Source organism: Sturnira hondurensis, unplaced genomic scaffold, assembly GCF_014824575.4.
Source record: "Sturnira hondurensis isolate 20B ecotype Veracruz unplaced genomic scaffold, ASM1482457v3 Scaffold0004136, whole genome shotgun sequence".
Taxonomy (NCBI): Eukaryota; Metazoa; Chordata; class Mammalia; order Chiroptera; family Phyllostomidae; genus Sturnira; species Sturnira hondurensis.
The window spans coordinates 35,384,604-35,404,551 of NW_028076767.1; the positions used below are offsets into that span (position 1 = coordinate 35,384,604).

General features: G+C 37.6%; 1 protein-coding gene across 1 annotated transcript in view; it reads right to left on the reverse strand.

Moving 5' to 3' along the window:
- The window catches only part of ITGA4 (integrin subunit alpha 4), a 129,891-nt gene that overhangs the window by 52,827 nt on the left and 57,116 nt on the right, over positions 1 to 19,948 (reverse strand). The window contains exons 4-11 of the mRNA XM_037044345.1: positions 15,181 to 15,287; positions 14,955 to 15,084; positions 12,157 to 12,224; positions 10,703 to 10,832; positions 9,254 to 9,339; positions 8,105 to 8,167; positions 7,876 to 8,013; positions 4,555 to 4,666 (exon numbers count right to left, since the gene is read on the reverse strand). Coding sequence (XP_036900240.1) covers positions 4,555 to 4,666; positions 7,876 to 8,013; positions 8,105 to 8,167; positions 9,254 to 9,339; positions 10,703 to 10,832; positions 12,157 to 12,224; positions 14,955 to 15,084; positions 15,181 to 15,287 — 834 coding nt within the window. The remainder of the gene's footprint in view (positions 1 to 4,554; positions 4,667 to 7,875; positions 8,014 to 8,104; positions 8,168 to 9,253; positions 9,340 to 10,702; positions 10,833 to 12,156; positions 12,225 to 14,954; positions 15,085 to 15,180; positions 15,288 to 19,948) is intronic.

Below are 19,948 nucleotides of genomic sequence, written 5' to 3' on the forward strand. Positions count from 1 at the left end.
TGATGGAGTTAGAATGGAGTGACAGTTACAGTTCTCCTCAGATAAGGGCAAGTTCAAGGAGTTCATCATCACCACGCCCGTATTATATGAAATGCTAAAGGGACTTATATAAGAAAAAGATGAAAAATATGAACAGTGAAAGGACTGCAAACTCACAGTTATTAACAACCACGCCTAAAACAAAAGCAAACCAAGAGGACAGCTAGATCAGGAGCGGAACCTTAGAAATGAAGAACACATGGAGGGTTAGCAACAGGGGAGTGGGAGGAGGAGAAGAGGGGAGAAGGCACAGAAAATAGCATAGATGGTAGGTAGAAAATAGATAGGGGGGAGGGTGAGAAGAGTGGGGGAAATATAGAATCTAAAGAAGTTGAGACACGTGGTTATAAACTAAGGGGGGGAGAATGGTGGGGGAGGGAGTGTGCAGGTGGAGGGGAATGAAGAGGGGAACAGAACAACTGTAATGGTATAATCAATAAAATATATTTTAAAAAAAGGCAGTAAGTACCTACTTATCAATAAATGCTTAAAATGCAAATGGACTAACTTCTCCAATCAAAAGAGTGGCTCGGTGTATTTCAAAATATAAGAGCTCCATCTATACGCTGCCTGCAAGGAGACGCCCTTCAGAGGCAGGAGCACACGCAGACTGAAAGGGGAGGATGGAACGAGATGGGCCGCGTAAATGGAAACCCAAAGAAAGCTGAAATGGCTGTATTTGTCAGAGAAGACAGACTTTAAAACAAAGGTTATAATAAAAGACCTCGAATGGAATTACATAATGATAAAAGGGTAACTCCAACAAGAAGAGATAATATTTGTAAATATTTATGCAGCAAACACAAGAGCACCTAAATATATACAGCAAATATTAACAGACCAAAAGAGAGAAATTGACAGCATATAATAGTAGGAAACTATAACACCCCACTTACACCAAGGATTACCAGACAGAAAATCAATAAGAAACGTGGGTTTTAAATAATACATTAGACCGGATCAACTTAATAGATATGTATAGAACATTCCATCCAAGAACATCATAATACAGATTCTTGTCAAGTAGAAATAAAACATTCTCCAGAAGAGATAAGTTAAGCCACAAAGGAAGTCTTAATAAAGTTAAGACTGAAATCATATCTAACATCTTTTCCAACTACAATGATATGAAACTAGAAATCAACTAAAAGAATAAAACTGAGAAAGTCATATATGTGTAAAGTAAATAACCTGCTACTGAACAACCCGTGGTGTCAACAAAAGAAATAAAAAGGATCATAAGAAATCACTATAAACAATTGCATGCCAATATGTTTGATAACTTAGAAGGAATGGATAAATTCTAGAAACGTACAATCATCCAAAACTGGACATGAAATAATAGTAAATCTGAATAGACTGATTACTGGTCAAGGAGACTGTATTGATAATCAAAAACCTCTCAAGAAACTGAAGGCCAGAACCAGATGGCTTCACTGGTGGACCCTACCAAACATTAAACAAAGATTTAACACCTATCCTTCTCAACTCTTTCAAAAAACTTGAAAGGTATTCTGATACCAAAACCAGACAAGAATACCACACACACATACACAAATTACAGCCCAATATACCTGATGTACATGGATAAAAAAATCTTCTATACAATATTAGCAAATCAAATTCAAATGTCTTTAAGAGAATCACACATTCTGACCAAGTAGGACTTATTCCAGGGATGAAAGAATGGTTTAACATACACAAGTCAATCAACAGGATACACTGAACTAACAAAACGATGGATAAAAATCATATGATCATCTCAATACATGCAAAAAAAGGCATTTGACAAAGTTTAACATGTTTGTGATTAAAATGCGCAACACAGTTGGGTCTATGGGGAACATTCCTCAGCATATATGATAAGCACATAACTATATCACAGTCAGTGGCAAATAGCTGAAACATTTTCATGTAATATCAGGAACAATTCAAGAATGTCCACTTTTGCCACTTTTATTTCACATAGTACTGAAGTCCTAGCCAGAGCAATAAGTCAAGTAAAAGAAAAAAAAAAAACCATCCAGCCTGGTTGGTGTGGCTCAGTGGACTGAGCGCAGGCCTTCAAACGGAAAGATCTCAGGTTCGATTCCCAGGCAGGGCACATGCCTGGGTTGCAGGCCAGGTCCCAGTTGGGGGTGTGTGAGAGGCAACTGATCAACGTATCTCTCAAACACTGATGTTTCTCTCTCTCTTTCTCCCTCCATACCCTCTCTCTAAAAAAAAGTAAATAAAATATATTTTTTAAAAAGGCATCCAGATTGACAAGAGGTAAAACTATCACTATTTGCTGGTTATATAATTTTATATATTCCAAAAAACCCTAAAGACTCCACCAAAACACTGTGAGAACTAATAAATTCAGTAAAGTTGCAGGGTACAAAATCAATGCACAAAAATCTGTTTTTTCTATATACTAAAATTATTAGAAATATAGGTTAAGAAAACAATCCTATTTAAAATTACATTTTAAAAAATAAGTAAAATACCTACGAATAAATTTAACCTGAGATGAAAGACCTATACACTGAAAACTTTAAGACACTGGTTTAAAAAAATGACAAAAACAAATGGAAAGGTAGTTCATGCTCATGAGTTGGAAGAATTAATGTTGTTAAAATGTCCATACTACCAAAAGCAATCTATAGACTCATTGCAATCGCTAGCAAAATTCCAGTGGTGATTTTCATAGAATTTTTTGAAAATTCTGAAATTTGTATTGAAGTACCTAATACCCTGAATAGCCAAAGTAATCTTAAGAAAAAGCCACAATCTTAAGAAAAACAAAGCCAGAGGCATCACGCTCCCTGATTTCAAACAGTATTAAAAAGTATAGTTATCAAAACAGTATGATACTGGCATAAAAGTGAACACATAGATCACTGGAACAGAAGAGATTCCAGAAATAAACCCACACATATATGGCTAAATTGATTTAAGAATACACAACAGGGATAAACAGCAATGGGAAAACTGGACAGCTTCATGCAAAAGAATGAAACTAGACCACTATCTTATACCACACACAAAAATTAACTCAAAACATCTATCAGAGTATTTTATTTAAAAATTTTAATGTAAAATGCTATTCGTGTAATCATAACCATAAAATATCTACATATAGTTACCTCCTTTTGTTTCTTACAGTAAGAAAATTCCAGAAATTGTAACATTTGTATACCAAATCACACTTTCTTCCACTCACTAGGGTTCACTGAAAGCGCAACAACCCGCCAACTTTCTCCTTGCAGTCACATCTTAGACATTTAAAGCAGAATGAAGCACTTAGGCATAAGAAGAAATTAAGGAAGTGAGAACTTACAGTACTCATTCCATGAATTTCCAGGGTTCATGTAAGATTTGACCTCATATTACCACATACCAATTGTCAATAACCATGGCCAAGAGACCGACAAAATTTTAGCTCTGAAAATAAGGATCAAACACTTTTTTGCTAAACTCTAGGAATCACACACACTCTCTCAAACCCATTCATCATTTTATGCCCGGTTTTAACAGCCTTGGTTGTCACTCAGTGCTAGACTGAAAACAGCAGGTTTTAAGAGGGAAGGCTGGTGGAGACAAGCCCTTCAACAGCAGGGCTGATCCCCAGCCAATAGACAGTTATGACGGTACCATATATTCCATCATTGAAATCGTTCCTCATCAGTTTCTAAATAGTTACTATCCCTCAGTCTGCTAGTTGCATCCCCACCACTGCTCTGGTTCAGGAATCCCTCAAACCCTGCCACAATGCACCAGCCACAGAACTTGGTTTTCCTCTTTTCTTGCTTTCTTCTCCTGTGGCTTGATGACTTTCTTTAGTGTTATGTTTCTATTCCTTTCTCATTATTTTTTTGTGTATCTACCATCAGTTTTTGCTTTGCCATTATGATGAGTCTCATATATATCATAAATGTGTATATATATGAAATATGTATATAGTTTGTGTATATAGTTACACATATAAAAACTATATACAGTTTCTTTTTAGTTGCTAACTTAAATTTGAATGAATTTTAAAAGGAACAAGGAATTTCTGGCATGGCAAGGGACCTCCAGGACCCTGCTCCAGCCTGCGGCCAGCCTCCAGTGGGTTCTATCAGTGTGTTTTCTGTACTGAGAATTAGAGAGCATGATCCAGTGAGTCTATGACGTACATTTTCCCCACTTTAACATTTCCGAAATCAGAATCTTTTTCTAAATAGAAAAAAAGGTGGGTCACAACTTTATAGCATTTTTAGGGGCACAAAATGCCACTCATAACCATGGTGGCTTAGAATCAACAACATAAGGTATGTTGACTATCATTCTTTATTAATAGCAGTAAGAAGCCATAGCTAACAACTGAGGAGAAGTCAGGTCTAAGACTGAAAAAAAAACCCCAAAACTCAACATACCATTCTGGCTCCATTTTATACAGAAAGACAGACAACATGAAACTCCAAACATATTCTCTTTCATGTATCATTTTAAAAGTGGAAATCAAGTACCAAGTTGGGTACTTTTAATTACCTTCAAAGCCATCATTATCGATGTCACCAAGATTAACTATAGACTCCCCAAATCTTGCAGCATATTTGTCACTTCCAATGAGCTCTGTCTCCACTTCATTCATTGCTGCTCCCTAGACAGAAAAGGGGAGAAAGGTGTCAGTACAACACTCCCTGACAACTTTACACACGATTCACTGTTGTAATTGGATATGGATTTTTTCTAATGCTTTAAACAAATTGGACAAACTACAGACTGAGCTTTGGTACACACATCTCAGTTCAATTCTATAAATATTTATCAAGTATATGCCAACACATAATAGTATGATTAGACCTCAGAGGATATAATGAATTGTCAAACTCATGATCTCTAGCTTTGAAAATCCAATAAATCATTTTGATAATTCAATTTAGCAAATACCGAGTTCCTACTGAAGGCACTGCACTGTGCAAAGAATGAACTGGTGAAAGGGGACAAGGCAGTGTGTTTATACAACACACTTGCTTTTCTGAAGAAGCCCAGAGTTGCAGGAGGAGCTAAGCACAGGTATGGGGGTGACTTAGAAGTACAGACTGCTTTGCAATATGAAGAAGCAAGGAGAGCATATCTAATTTTGAGAGCCAGAAGAGATTTTATAAATGATATTCGAGGTGGCTACTGAAGGAGGGGCATAATTTGGATATAGAGAAAATTACCAGCAAAACATGAATTCCAAAGGATGTGGCTATACTTAAGAGTATGCACAATAAATGAGGCTGCAAAGGTGAGACTGGAGCTTTGTGGGTGGGACAGTGAATGCTGGGGGGAACTGACTCTCAACTTAGAGGACAAGAGGAAGGTTTCTGAGTTGAGGAGCGATGCTACCGAAGCTGGACTTTGGAACCTTTTCCCAGCAGTAATGGGACACAAATTGGTCCACTGCTATCTCTGAAGTTAGAAGATGGGTTACAATAAGACATTCAATAATGCTGCAAAAACAGCTAGCAGACCCTCTAAACTTTGATCATGTCACTCCCTTGTAGGGAAAAAAATTCATGTGCTACTTACTCATCATTGACCCTTTATCCCTTCTCAAATAAGTCTACTCATCACTCCTTAAACACAAATATATTCTTCCCCTTAGCAAGTGCCCTTCACCTTTTGCTTTCCAACAACAACAACAAAAAAAAACCCTCTACTTATTTTGATGCCAGAGAAATGCCTAATTTAAAGAGTAAAAGGCAGAAGAGATTCCACCAAGAATGGGAAGGTACAGACCTAAGAAAACTCAATGGCACTGAAGTTCCAGGGGAGAGTTTCCAAAGCAGTAATCACTCCTTTTCAAGTATTCTCCAGTCACCAAGAATGGCGACTGAGAATCGCTGGGGGCCCCCTGAGAGCTACTTCAGTAGAAGTAGGTGGAAGCCATATTCATTCAAGTACCATTCTTTCTTGAGCTCATTCAAAAACAATTACTGAGCACCCTGCCCAGGACTCTTTCAGGCCCTGAGGAAACAGCAGTAAATGGGACAGCTGATCCCTTTCCCCACAGTGCCCACATTCCAATAGATATTAGCAAACCAAACTAATAAGTACATGCTACAATGCCTTTGTAGCAATGCTTAGTTACTTTTTAGAGAGGTATAAAACAGGAAGTTAAAAGGTAACAAAGGAAGAATAATCTATGCTAGAGCAGGTTTCCAAAGCTGAAATGAATTATGGAATTAACCCCAGTGTTCGAAGTGGTGCCTCAGGGCAGGAGTGAGGAAAGCACAGACGGGCAGACCTGTGGGTAGGGCTCATCTCCCGTCCTTCAAGCAAAGGACCTCCACTTTTACCTGTTTTTATATTGTGATTGCTTAGATTTCAGTTGGGAAAAAAAGGTCCTATATTGCCTTAGTTTAGGTAAATATGCTATTGTTTAAACCATTCTCAAAAAGTATAATTCAAGAATGGGAAGAGAAGTATGCAGAATGAGGCTGTAGCTAGCATAATGCCTACTCATTTATGGGTAGGGGAATATGAAATTATCTCTGCAAGGAAAAGTAATAATACCCGATATCACATTAGTGTGATATGATCACTTTGTAGACAATATGCTTTTACTGTTAAGTTTAGATTGAAACACAATCTAGAAAATACCAATCTGTAAATAACTACTCTACATCTGGAACCCTCAGAATTTCTCAGCTGCATAAGACTATGTCCTCTCCTAAAATTTAAGAAGTTTACTCTGATGCTTAATATAGAAGTTTATTAAATACTGTGAAATCACTGATTAAACAAGATTACAAATACCTTCATGAAATACCTTTTACTTTGTTGAATTCTGACTGAAAATTCAGTGCCTTAAGAAATGAACTAATGTTCTCACAAACCAATTCTTGCCCTTAAATCAAAGGCAGGCCAGAAAGACCTCATTAAGGCCCTTATGAATTCTTTACTCTGATTTAATGCCAAGAAGATAAACTGGCAAGTCAAGGCCAGTAGAACTCTTAATTGACCTGTCAAGGACTCAGTCCTACTCCAAAATATTCCCCGTAATGAAAAACTCAATAAGCAGCAAATATGTATTCTATAACTATTATACCCACTTTGGAATAAATTATGTCAATTTTATATTCTTATCAAGAGTGTCATCTATATTAACTGTGCAAATTAACATTTTATCAAAACATGTCTTGCCCTGACCAGCATGGCTCACTTGGTTGAGCACCATCCCACAAAGCCCAAGGTGGCCTGTTCGATTCCCAGTCAGAGCACAATGCCTGGGCTGTGGGCCAGGGCCCGGGTTGGATTAGGGTGCATGTGAGGGGCAACTGACTGATGTTTCTCTCCCTCTCTTTTTCCCCTCCCTTCCCCTCTTTCTAACTAATAAAATCTTTTAAAAAATATCTTGTTTTCAATGATCAAATCAAGAAATTGAAATTTTCATATTTTCTGCTTCTAGTAATATTTTATAATTATTAAATTGTATATAGGAACATTCACTGCAATAAGAAATCCACAATTTCTAAGGCAATTTCTTATGTCCCCCAAAAAGAAATGTTGGGGGACATAAATATCACTCTTTCACATTAGACTTCTGTCATAATAAAAACTGAGGGAAGCTTCCCCTATTGGAGGGAACACATAACAACTGTGAACTAACTCTAGAACATCTGATCTCACATTCATATCAAAATGGGACAGCTGCCCATTTATCACCCTGTTCCATTTCATTTTTAGAGCATCAGTACAATACCAGAATTTCTACTTTATCAGTACAATAAGCCTAAAGACCTATAGTCTCAGAACTGTGGAATAAGTACCAAACACAATCCCGTAGGTGGCTCCCAGTTCTGGGATCACCTGACTCACCCAGCCAGAGTTGATGTACACAAACACTCTTCCTTCCTCTCTGATGACGCTCTGCATAGGAGCCCCCACGAGCAGGTCGGAGAGGCCATCTGCGTTGAGGTCCACCGCACAGACAGAGGCGCCGAAATAAGAGCCAAGCTGCTCCAAAGCAAACCAGATCCAGTTGTTGAAACAACAGTAGGGTCATTTCCAAAGGCCCTCAGTGATAGCAAATGTAGAGACATATTACCTTTTTACCTTTCATTTCATGTAAGATATTTAGTCCTTTTGCATCAATGCTGAATATGTATGCCTGCAATTGGAAAAAGGTTTAGAAAAGGTCCAACTGCTGTCCCACTGAAAAGGTCTTTATTTGGTCAAAACATTAATTTTCATAACTTGTAAATGCTTTAATACATTTTTTAAAACCCCTTTTCATAGTGACACCACCAGTGTAGGAAACCACGTTCAGATTAGCACGCCTTCTCTGCACAACTACCTTCCTGGGTACGATCTTGTGGATCCCTGACAGGGAGCACAGAAAGCACGGCGAGCCTCACTGTCCAAGGAAGGCTCAGAAAAACTTGGGAACATTTACACAACAATGGAACAAAAACTAAAACCAGAAACAACATCTTATTCTTTCTCCTCTTACTACCACATATGTGGCTGCCTCGATTTCCCTTTAGCTGTAAACTTGTTAACCAATAAATACGTTCCCCCAGCATCTTAAGATCTCTCCAGAACAATTTACTCATAAGAAAGAAAAATATGAACAGTGAAAGGACAGCAAACTCAGTTACTAACAACCACACTTAAAACAAAAGCAAACCAAGAGGACAGCTAGATCAGGAGCAGAACCATAGAAATGAAGAACATATGGAGGGTTAGCAACAGGGGAGTGGGAGAAGGAGAAGGGGGGAGAAGGTACAGAAAATTAAGTAGCATAGATGGTAGGTAAAAAATAGATAAGGGGGAGGGCAAGAATAGTATGGGAAATGTAGAATCTAAAGAACTTGAGACACGTGGTCATAAACTAAAGGCGGGGGAAGGGTGGGAGTGGGGGTGTGCAGGGTGGAGGGGAATGAAGGGGGGGAATAGAACAAATGTAATGGTTTAATCAATAAAATATATTTAAAAAATAAAGATAAATGAATAAAATCTTTAAAAAAAGAAAGAAAAGCTTCATTTAACTTAGGTAATTTTCCTTAAAGCTTTTCTGCTAAAGTTTATCTAAAAGCCATACAACTTTCAGCAACTCCACTAAATGTAGCACACTTCTCATCATACCTAGCTTTCATTCCTTAGGAATTCTGCAGTTCCTCCTTGAATATCTCCTTCTGTCATGCAATGTATTTGAACGCTTGTAAAGAAATAAATATAAAAATGTAGTTCTTACTTTTCCAATCTGTTCATGTTGAGGGGCTCCTCCAACCACTTCAGTAGTGTGCCTGCTCCGAAAATGACCAGCTCCAACTGAGTACCCTTCAACAAAATGGAAACGAGTATGAGGGAAATATACTGCAGTGGGTAAAATACATGTATTAGCGTAAAGGTACTCAGAATTAAATTGAGACTGAACACAAAACTACTACACTGAACAGTTCTAAGAATATTTAGCATAGCAATACACAAAAGTGGCCATTCATTATATGCTTTAAACAATTACTAATGTGTGCTATGAAACTAATAATAAGGCTTTTTATTTTCAAGTCCTAGAAATCAAAGATAGCACCTTGACATTGGGTTTGTTCGTCCCTGCAGTATCGGGACATTCAAGCTTCTAGGATTACAATGGAAATATTTAAGAGTGTATATAATATGGCACTTTAAACTTTAAGCAAAAAGTTTCCTAAATTATAACTTTGACATAAAATCTTCCTATTGTGATAAAATATTGATGATAAAAATGGGAAAACATTTTTATTTTATTCTGTGATGAAAGGCCTACCACTGAGTCACATTTTATAACACATGAAGATATCCTTCAACCATAAGCAAGTACATGTTGAATGGTAAATAAGTTCCCTCTGTTTGAAAATGAATTCCTTCTGTTCCAATGGAAAAATAATACTGATTTTTCTTATAATTTTTTCTGAGAATAGGCTGCTCACATCTGAAGTACATATGGTTTAAGCCAATCTGTACTTCCTAAAAAACTGTAGGGAAAAGCATTCCTTTTCCTATAACAGGGGAATTAATGCCAGAAAGATCCTGTGTTTGTGCTGAAACACAGACTATACAGTATCCCACTGCTAACTTATTAAACAAGAATAAATATAAGAATAAGAAGATAAAAATAGTTAGGCTCTGGGAAATATTCTAAGAATGTAGGGGACAAAGGTCAATGAGCTGTTTTTAGACCTGCAAGCTTCACAATGTTACCCATTGTGTGGAATGCTGTGGACAATCTGACTTTGTCAATCCTTTAAGAAACCATACTCACTCAGCATTACATCATTAAATGAGACAATTCATGTAGAGTGCTTGCATAAGTTCCTTGGATACGATAAGCACTCAATGATGCTATCTCTGTAATAATCAGTGGACTACATAAAGATACAGGCTTGTGAGTGTTTCACTGCAGAGAGAACGCACTTCCCAGTCAACCAGTAGCTCCAGTTGCAGTTACACATTGATGATGACTGCAGTTACATATGCAAAATATGACGTTAACTAAAGCTTCAGTACTGTATCCTCACACAGACAAACTGTCTTTTTAATGGCCACTGGCCATTTTACTCTTTTGAAAATGCAATTTCTCTTACTCATAATTACTAGTATCTGTAAGAAAGACTATCATTTGTTTGTGAAATTATAGTTTGAGTTTGTCAAATTGTTACAGTACCTAAGTAACTTCCAAATTTTACTTGATTGTTTGTGTCTAAATAAGCCTTGTATGTATTTGTAGTTATATTGTAGACAAAAATAGAGCCAGTCCAGTAAGATGATCCTGGAGCGCCCATCACAATTAAATCCTGTAAGAAATAAACAAGTTATCATCATTTAAAAGTTTAGTCTCACCACCCCAAACATCTTCCAATATACATTTTAAGTAAACAGGGACAAGAATACATTTTTTAATAGTACATTTCTGAAACCTGAGCATTTTATCAATTTAAAAACACATCAGGGAAATAAAAAGCCAGAGAAGCTAGCTAATGAATTTTCACCTAAAAGTAGAATCACAGAAGAAACTGAAACACTCACTTCCCACTCATCAGCATACTTAGAAATCAAAGGTAGAACCACTGAACACTAGAGTAAGCTTTCAGGAGAAAGGCAATGAGGTTTCCACTAAAGTAAATCATATCTGGGTAATTCATTAGTGCACAACAGAGATAATCATGTTTTGCCAAAGAGTAAAAAGTGGACTTAATTTATTTCACTTTGCAAAAAGTCACTAACTGGTTTCCTTAACAGTGTTAGCTCAGAAAAAGACCAATGAAGTTTGGGGTATATTTGATTACAAATATGAATTTAGAAAAAGGAAACAGGGAAGGTTGGAATGAGCAGACAGTTGTCTAATAATATATGAAAACTTTTAGCATTCGAACCTATTTAACATATTTCTAAATGTCCTCAACAATCCTAAATTTTCAAAAAAGTCAATATAAATCCTAAACTTAAAAAAAATCAATTTAAATAATACACTAAAAAAATCATTACTTTTTTTTACATAGTAGATAATAGTTACAGACACTGTTAACCCAAGGCTTGATACAGATTTACTACAGATTCAGAAAACATTCATAAATTCATAATCGATGTTTAAGGGAAACTGGGAACTTTGGAGGTTGAGTACAACTGCGATCTTCCACTAAGAGTCACAGTTGGCGACTAGAGAGGTAGAAAGAGAATACTAGTGTTTGGGAATATATTTGATTTAAGAAGTTAAGTTCTTGAATTTCCCAATTGTCATAGTTTTAATGAAAAGTGTGAATGCATATGCTTCCTTGCTCCCTCAAGAAGTAAAAATAACATACTTAGATATTTTCAATGTATAAGTTAACAAAATAAATAACTACAGCTATTTATTTTAAATCCTCGATGAAATAATATTTTTGTATAGACTTTTAGTTGATCTTGTGGGGCAGAGCCATCTAATATTAATATTTTCTTAAAATATATGTGAAATATTGACTGGTAAAAATTAAGCTGCAATACTGAACTTCCTAATTTAAGAGACATTATTCAGATGTCGCAAAGTTTTTTACTGTAAAGAATAACATTAATCTAAGTCTTCAGAAGCATTAAGATTCTATATGTAAACATCCATAGCAGCTCTTTTTGAACTATTACCTCTGTGTAAAAACTAGATATTCCAGCTTGACATGATGCAAAATTTTCTCCAAATTTTTTCACAAAATCTGAAATGAAGTAGAAAAAAAAACACTTCAGGATTTCATAGAAAATCATGCAGATTTTGTCTATTTTTATCTTATAAATCCTAACAAACATAGACCATTTAAGGTCTATATTTTACACTACCCCATTTTTTAAATAATAGTAACTTCAATGAAACTTAAAATGACAAATGTCTTCCATATATTAACCTTCAAACTATCCCTTTGAAAGAGCAATAAAGATACTTATCCCTGCCTCTTTTTTGTGGGGAGAACATGTAGCACACACTCCAAACTTTCAAATGAATGTCTGAGACAGGAGTCCAAGTTTCCATTTAAAATAGGCTTCCAAGCCTTGCCAGGGTGCTGCTGGTCACAGAGGTAAATCTGGTGGACCAGCAGGGCCAGCACCTCCCCCTGCATCTCTGAGAAGCTCCGAGGTGGGGCCTGCCTGACAAGGATGCTCCGTAGGTGCCAAAGCGCCTGCTGGAAACAGGGGCTTCTCCCGCAGGTGGCTCCAGGCAGCCATCCAACTGCCCCGCCCCTCTCCGCTCTCTCTTTTCTTGTCATTAGGGCTGAATGCTGGGGTGGAGGAGGTGACTAGGTCAACAGGCCAATGAAAAAAATACTTGAGCCCTGACTGGTGTAGCTCAGTGGACTGAGCCCCCTGTGAAGCAATGGGTCACTGGTTCGATTCCCAGTCAGGGCACATGCCTGGGTTGCAGGCCAGGTCCCCATTGGAGGACACAGGAGAGGCAACCACACATTGATGTTTCTATCCCACTCTTTCTCCTTCCCATTCCCTCTCTCTAAAAATAAATAAATTAAAATATTTTAATTGAAAAAATACTTGAATGGGAGCTCCTCACTCGGCCACCAACCAGTTCTCAAACAATGATAGAAAAAGAGAAAAAGCATTCACAGATGACTACTGCCCATATTAATTTGCAAATACAGACCCTTGGGATCAGAAATAACATAAAATAACATAAAAATCTGAGTGTGAGGCCCCTTCTGCTACCAGAGGGCTGAAAGATTCTGAGAAAATTACATGATGTCACTGGGCCAGAGTTTTCTCCTCTGTAAAACGGGGGCATTTGACTCAATTGCCAAAATGTCTTCCACATCTAAAATCCTATTAAGTCTACTGTCTAACTTCACTGTGGTCAGTGCATGCAACCACCAACCAGGAACCACTGGTTATCTAGAGTTTAACACATTTCATTCTAACATTCTTTTATAGGTCCTCCATTTAAAAAATCAACAGAAGAAAAAACAGGCTTCCCAGATTTTGCACAGCTGAAAATAACAGACTAAGTTAAGATCTGCATAGAGATAGAGGGGCTCTCATTACAAAGCCCCCATGAATGGATGGATGCTTTTGGAACTTGTTAGGGAGACAAAGCTTTGCTCCTCCTGAAAAACTGACAAAGTGAACGTCTATGAATATAAGGATCGGGACCCCATCTTTGCTCTTTGGTTTTGCCAATGAGAAAATGTAAATACATTGCTAAGTCATTGATAAGTACTATACTTTGTCATGATTTCTTCCTCCTTTTCATATCTTCCCTGGTTCTATCTTTTTCTATTTTTATAAATTTCCCCATAGTTTTAGGTGTCTGATGTTTATGCCATCCTGAAATTTTAGAGAATGTGGCTAGGCATATCTGAACAAAAATCAAAATTCTGTTGTGAAAATGTTTCAAAGCATAAACTATAAACCAGTAAGAAGATAATAAACATGCAGAAACCTAGACTGAGTTTTACCCAATTAAGAATTTAAAATTCACCTTGCATCATCTTGACATCCAAAGACAAATCAGGAATATATATATATATATATTCTCCATGCCATTTGATGGCATTTATATAATATATATATATATTCCTTATATATATATATATATATAAGCTTCTCCATGCCATCAAATGCCAGAGAGGAAATGCCCCAACATAATGTAGTCAGTAACTAAATTTACTCACTTGATCAAACTTTTGTCCTGTAATGCATTTTCTTTAGAGACTGGGGTAATCATTTTTGTTAGAAAAGCTGGAAACTGGAGTGTCTATATATTTAATGGTGGGTTTTCCAAAAATACATTTTAAGAATTTGTTTCACTGCAGATACAATTTTTAGAGCTCTGCTGACATTCACCCTGAACTCCTTCCAGTTCAGGTGTTTTATGTCCTAGCCCTACACACATTAATGCTGCCTAGGCACAGTCTGGAACTTTTATGGGAAAACCTTTCAAACTTAAGATATCAATCCTTTGCTGCTTCAAGAAAAGCATGGGAATTTTTAAAAAAAAGACCTAGTAAGTGCAAAATATTTGATTCCATCATTCTTGAATCTTACAAATATTCTCTGCAGCTAAAGGTAAAGCAAGAAGACTAAGCAGTTTCCTCCTCTTAGATGAGACTTTTCAATGCAATTTCATGATTTGAAGTGTTCTATATTTGCTGAGCATTCGACTCACTTATACTGAACTGAAAATGTATTTAATGCAAAAGTGGGTAATTATCAACTAGATTCTAAAATTATTCACACTCAACTATAAAATTTCCTAAAAGCATGAAGTATATTTATGAAAACTAGTACTGTAACTGAGTAAAAAAAGAATGATTTGAGTAGTTAAAAAGAATACAGCTATTTCAAAGATCCCCTCTCCCCATGCATCTAAAATTAAAAATATATTTTTTAAATCAAGTCACTCACTTGTCTTTCTTGATCCAGTAATACCAAAATCATCTTACCTTGATAACACGGAGCCATCCTTTTACTCAGTTCTGCCCGTAAGTCAGAAGGCATTCCATAGCAAACACCCGTGGGGAGCTTATTTTCATTCTTTATATAAAATATATTTTTCCATCTATGCCCACAAGTCTGAATAAAACATAAAAGCAGACCAAATGATGTGAAAGGCACACCCAGAATATCAGGTTTCACGATGTGATCAGTGGCCCAATCCCAGTAACCTACCACGATGGATCCGTTTTCTCCTGGCTGTCTGGAAAGCGTGACCCCCAACCACTGATTGTCTCTTTCTCCCAAACAAGTCTTCCCACAAGGTTCTCCGCCGGGGCTGCCTACAGCATTTGAAAACAATGTCGTCATCAGTTACCTTGAAAGCTGCCTTATTCTGGACAAACAGAGGAAACGAATATATCGCACTTATCCCCAATGTTTTTTTTCTCCCTTCAACCATGTGTTAAATGCCCTCATCTCCCTCTTCTTTGTCATCTCACATTCAGTGTACAATGCGGGGTAACTGAGTTACTCAGCACCAACCCATCTTCTCAGAAAGTGATTTTTATTTGTGGAATCCACTGCATCGTGAAGAGATGGCCTTGAAAGAGGAGATAACTAACCAACTGGGAGGGGCGGAGACCAGTTCACACCACAAGCTGCGCAAATACAATGGCAGTGGCTAACGCTGGACAAGGAATTCACACCTTTGCTCTGACCATTTCTGTAGCATTGCTGGCTACATTATCAGAGCACTTGTTAAGATGTTTCTTGTATTGAGACATTAAGAATACAAGAAAATAAAAGAGCGCACCGTCTTCGGCACTGAAATCACAGTTTATTGAATTGGAAGGTTATGACCAAGCATGTGGAAATCAGCCGTGTATAATTAGCATGGTAATAATTACTAGCATTAAAAACAAACTCCCCTACGGTTTACGCTAGTTGATTTGACTGTGCTCAACAAAGAAAAAGATGACTTGAAAAAACAGATCACTTCGGTAGTAAATACAAAACTTCAAAAGGCACTCTGGCACACGTATGAATAGCCAGAAAACCCAACAGTAACAAAATATTACTCGTGGACATTACAGTGCTCCTAAACTGTACAAGAGAACGTAATCTACACAGTGATAACTTTTTTCTTCTGTTAGAGTGACTTCTTTGTTTTATAGCTGGGACCCTTGTATTAACGTGATTTCAATTAGGTGATTTTAGGGGAGAATAAGATAACGTATCTTAGATGCCTTTTGCTATTTGTATTTTACCCTCTTCAGCTGTCATGTCACAGTCCTACTCCACCTGGGCCTAATTCCAAAGGCAGGTAAGTACCTTTGCACTAATTTGATTGGAAGAATGTGGAACTTGGGTTTGTTGCCTTCACTCTGAACACTGGTCACTAGTACCAAGGTTTCATATACACTTCTGGGAACCAGTCTCTAATCAGTCACTGTCTCCTCCTGTAGCCTTGACCCCTAGACACAGCTCCCTGGGCAAACATCCCCACACATCTCTTCTATGAACACACCGAAGTCTTCTAAATTTACGTTCACCCAGGCAATGAAGCGGGAGAAAAGTCAAGGACAGGAGAGGAAGGAGGTTACAAGTAACATAGCATGATTAAAATGTCATGTAACATAATGGACACTTTCTTTCATCAAAATTATATTTGGTATTTAGAAACAAATATACTAAGATGCCATCTTAGAAATGTTTAGAGATGTCTTCCAAAAATGTAGAAATAGTAAACATACAATAGTTTAGAACCATATAAATTGCTTCAGAAAAATGCGCCCCCCCCCTTTTTTTTTATGTGGAAAAGTAGTGAATTGTTTTTGCCTGCTTCTTGGCCGAGTCTTTGTAAAATTTAAAATGAAGACGAGAAAAACCTGTCATTAAATTGTTTTCTGGAGAAACAGATGATTCCACACTGTATCCTCAATTTCATTTTAGTTCCACCAGGTGACATCCCAATGTCTCCACTGCTTGGAATCTCACACCGAGGCTCAAACACGTCAAAACCACTGGCACTCCCCTCAAACCTCTTGCCCTCCATGTCTGCGTATCTCTCAGATCTTAGGAACCCATACCAAGGCCCCCTGCCCCCCACACACTGCTCCACCCCCAGTACTCCCCAGGCCTTTGGACGGAACTACACCAGCCTTCCTGCTTCCTCAGCTGGCAGGTGGCAGATCACAAGATTTTCTCAGCCTGCATAATGGAGGGAGCCAGTCGCAAATCCCCTCACAGTTAGACAGATGGATAAATCTATCTACCCATCCCATTGGTTCAGTTTCTCTGGTGAACCCTAATACATTATTTATTCGCTACTATCCTGCTTACTTGTAAGGCTTAGTAAATAACGGCCTAATTCATTTTGACCAGTACTATGTGTTGTTCGTTATTAGCCCAACATACTGCTGGGAAAGGTGTGCTGAAAATGGAAGGTCAACAAATAAAAAACACACAAAACTTCGACTGGGGTCTGGTTTGACTAAGTACCTTCTCTTTGTATTTTGTATCTTAATTTGAAACGTGGGTAACAGAATGTGGGTAAGTACACAGGCAAAAAGAAAATTCACAAAACAACAAAGTCATAAACAATTATCTTTCCACAGAAGTAATGAAACTGATTCTAGTAAGTGAACATGCAGACTGACACCTGTACAGGTTTCTCCTTTTCTTCCTGACTCACCTTCTGCGCGCCACGCTAACACTTTCGGCACTGGCCAGCAAACAGGATCAGGTCAAAGTCCCCATTACCACCGAGTCCTTTCTTAATTCCCAGGAACTCTTTTTTTTTTTTTTTACCGTTTTCTTTGTAGTGCCTGCAGAATCTTGGCAGAGAAATAAGACCCTCTCCAGAGCTTTTCCTTAACCTTGCTCCTAACTCCACTCCTTTATTATGGGGTTTTGACATTGACTGGACATCAGCATCACCTGGGAAGAGTTCTGACAAACGCTGACACCTGGTTCCCATTCCCAGAGGCTCAGATTTGATTTGTCTGTGTTGAGACCCAGACGTCCGGATTGTCTGAAAGGCTCCCTGGGCAATTGTATTGTGCAGTTGAGCTTGTGAGCAACTGTTCTACAGTGTAAATGGTTATGCCTCTTCCTATATTATAGCACACTGGAAAAGAAACTACTTCCTTTGAAAAATAATAGTGGTACCTTTTTGTCCTCCTTGGTTTCAGCTAGATATTGAAATGGGATATCAAATGTTAACAAAATATTTTTCATGTGGAAATTCAGTCTTTCTAAATTGGCCAGAAATGATGATTACTAAAACTGTCATAAGAAAGCTAATTCTCATGAATCTCCCTGACAGACATCATAAATAAACTCAGATTATGTTTATATTTTACTTAAATGTCATGCTAAAATGATTTATAATCTGGTTTTCAACTTAGCTCATATATTACGAATCTAAACTCTTAGTAAAATAAAATCAGCTTCATAATTTAAAAAGTACTTTACATGGTTTAACATAAAAGAGTTCAGCAGAAATTAACATGTGACAATTTTCCATGCTTTTGTACAACTAGGAGGACTAATTCCTAACACAGTTGAATGCATTTTCCCAGTAGGCATTATAAATACAAAGCCGTATTAAAACCACACCCCTTAATCTAAAAACTGAAGCCCATCTTTCTCCTTTTTTTTTCATTTGGGGAAGAAAATATAAAGATGTATAGTTACTACTTCCATTTTTATTCCCACCTACTGATTCTGTATCAGTAGACATACACGTATATGGATGTGAACAAGCAGTAATTCTGATAGAGGAATATAAAGATGTTAGTACAAAGTCAATTAGGTACAGGGTTTTTTTAATCACCCCTTTTAGTTGTTGTAATTCCTTTGTGTCACTGTCCCAAGTGCCAAGGGCAGATACTCATCTCAAATGTCACGTCCATGAGGGCAGACACTTCGCTGACTGGGGCATTCCCACAGCACAGAGCAGGCCTCACACACGGGAGGCAGGAATGAAAGGGACACCGTACCCCTGCTGAGGGAGGGGATTCTGAAACACAGCACATCACCCCCAAACCCTTCCCTACACTTACTGCTCCTTTACTGCAGCGATTTGCAACCTTTTTCATCCTGTAGCACACACACAAATTAATTACTGAAATTCTGCAGCACACTAAAACATGTTTTTGCCAGTCTGACAAAAATAGGTGTAATTTTGATTCATTCATACCGAACAGCCATTGTTTTGGCTGTTGTCATTTTCTTTTAATTTGACGATCTAAGGTGTGACGCACTGCTGATTCACTGCAAAAATTTCACGAAAATCTCAAGAATATAAGCTTTGAAGAGATCTTCTTCATTCACTACCACTCTTCCTTCCCTTCCAAAAGATTGCCTTAAGTTTTAAGATAGTAACAGATTGGAAATCAGATTGGTCTGACTGGAAACCGTATTTACAGGTCTGAAGGTCTTTACAAAGTGGGATGGATATGTGAGTAGGACTATTTAAACCACAGGTGGCAAACACAAGGTCCAAGAGCAGGCCACACCTGGCTCTCCACGTTGTTTCTACCCAGCAGGAGCACCAAGCTCCTTGCCCCTAGTTAGAGAGCAGTCACATTTATACAGTCCTAAAATTACATTTGGCCCTTTGAACGCAACCTCAAGGCTGATGTGGCCCCTGGTTGAAATGAGTTTGACACCCTTGCACTCAAGGTCAGCTGGGGCCCATAGGAGGTACCTATCTCAGAGCCTTTGTGAGAGGATTATGGGAAGTAAATGAGGTACATGTGAAGCTCTTAGACCAGAGGCTAGCAGAGAAAGCAAAGAAATATTACGTTAGTTGATGTTAAGGTTATTAACATTTTAAAGATCAATCTAAACATTTGATTAAACTGTACATTTGTCATGGCATATCTCCTCCCCCATAAAATATTTGGGGCACATTGCTGTCATCAGGTTTTATCACACACATTAACTCATTCAATTTTCACAGTGGCCACAGATTACTTTATTCATCCCATTTTTC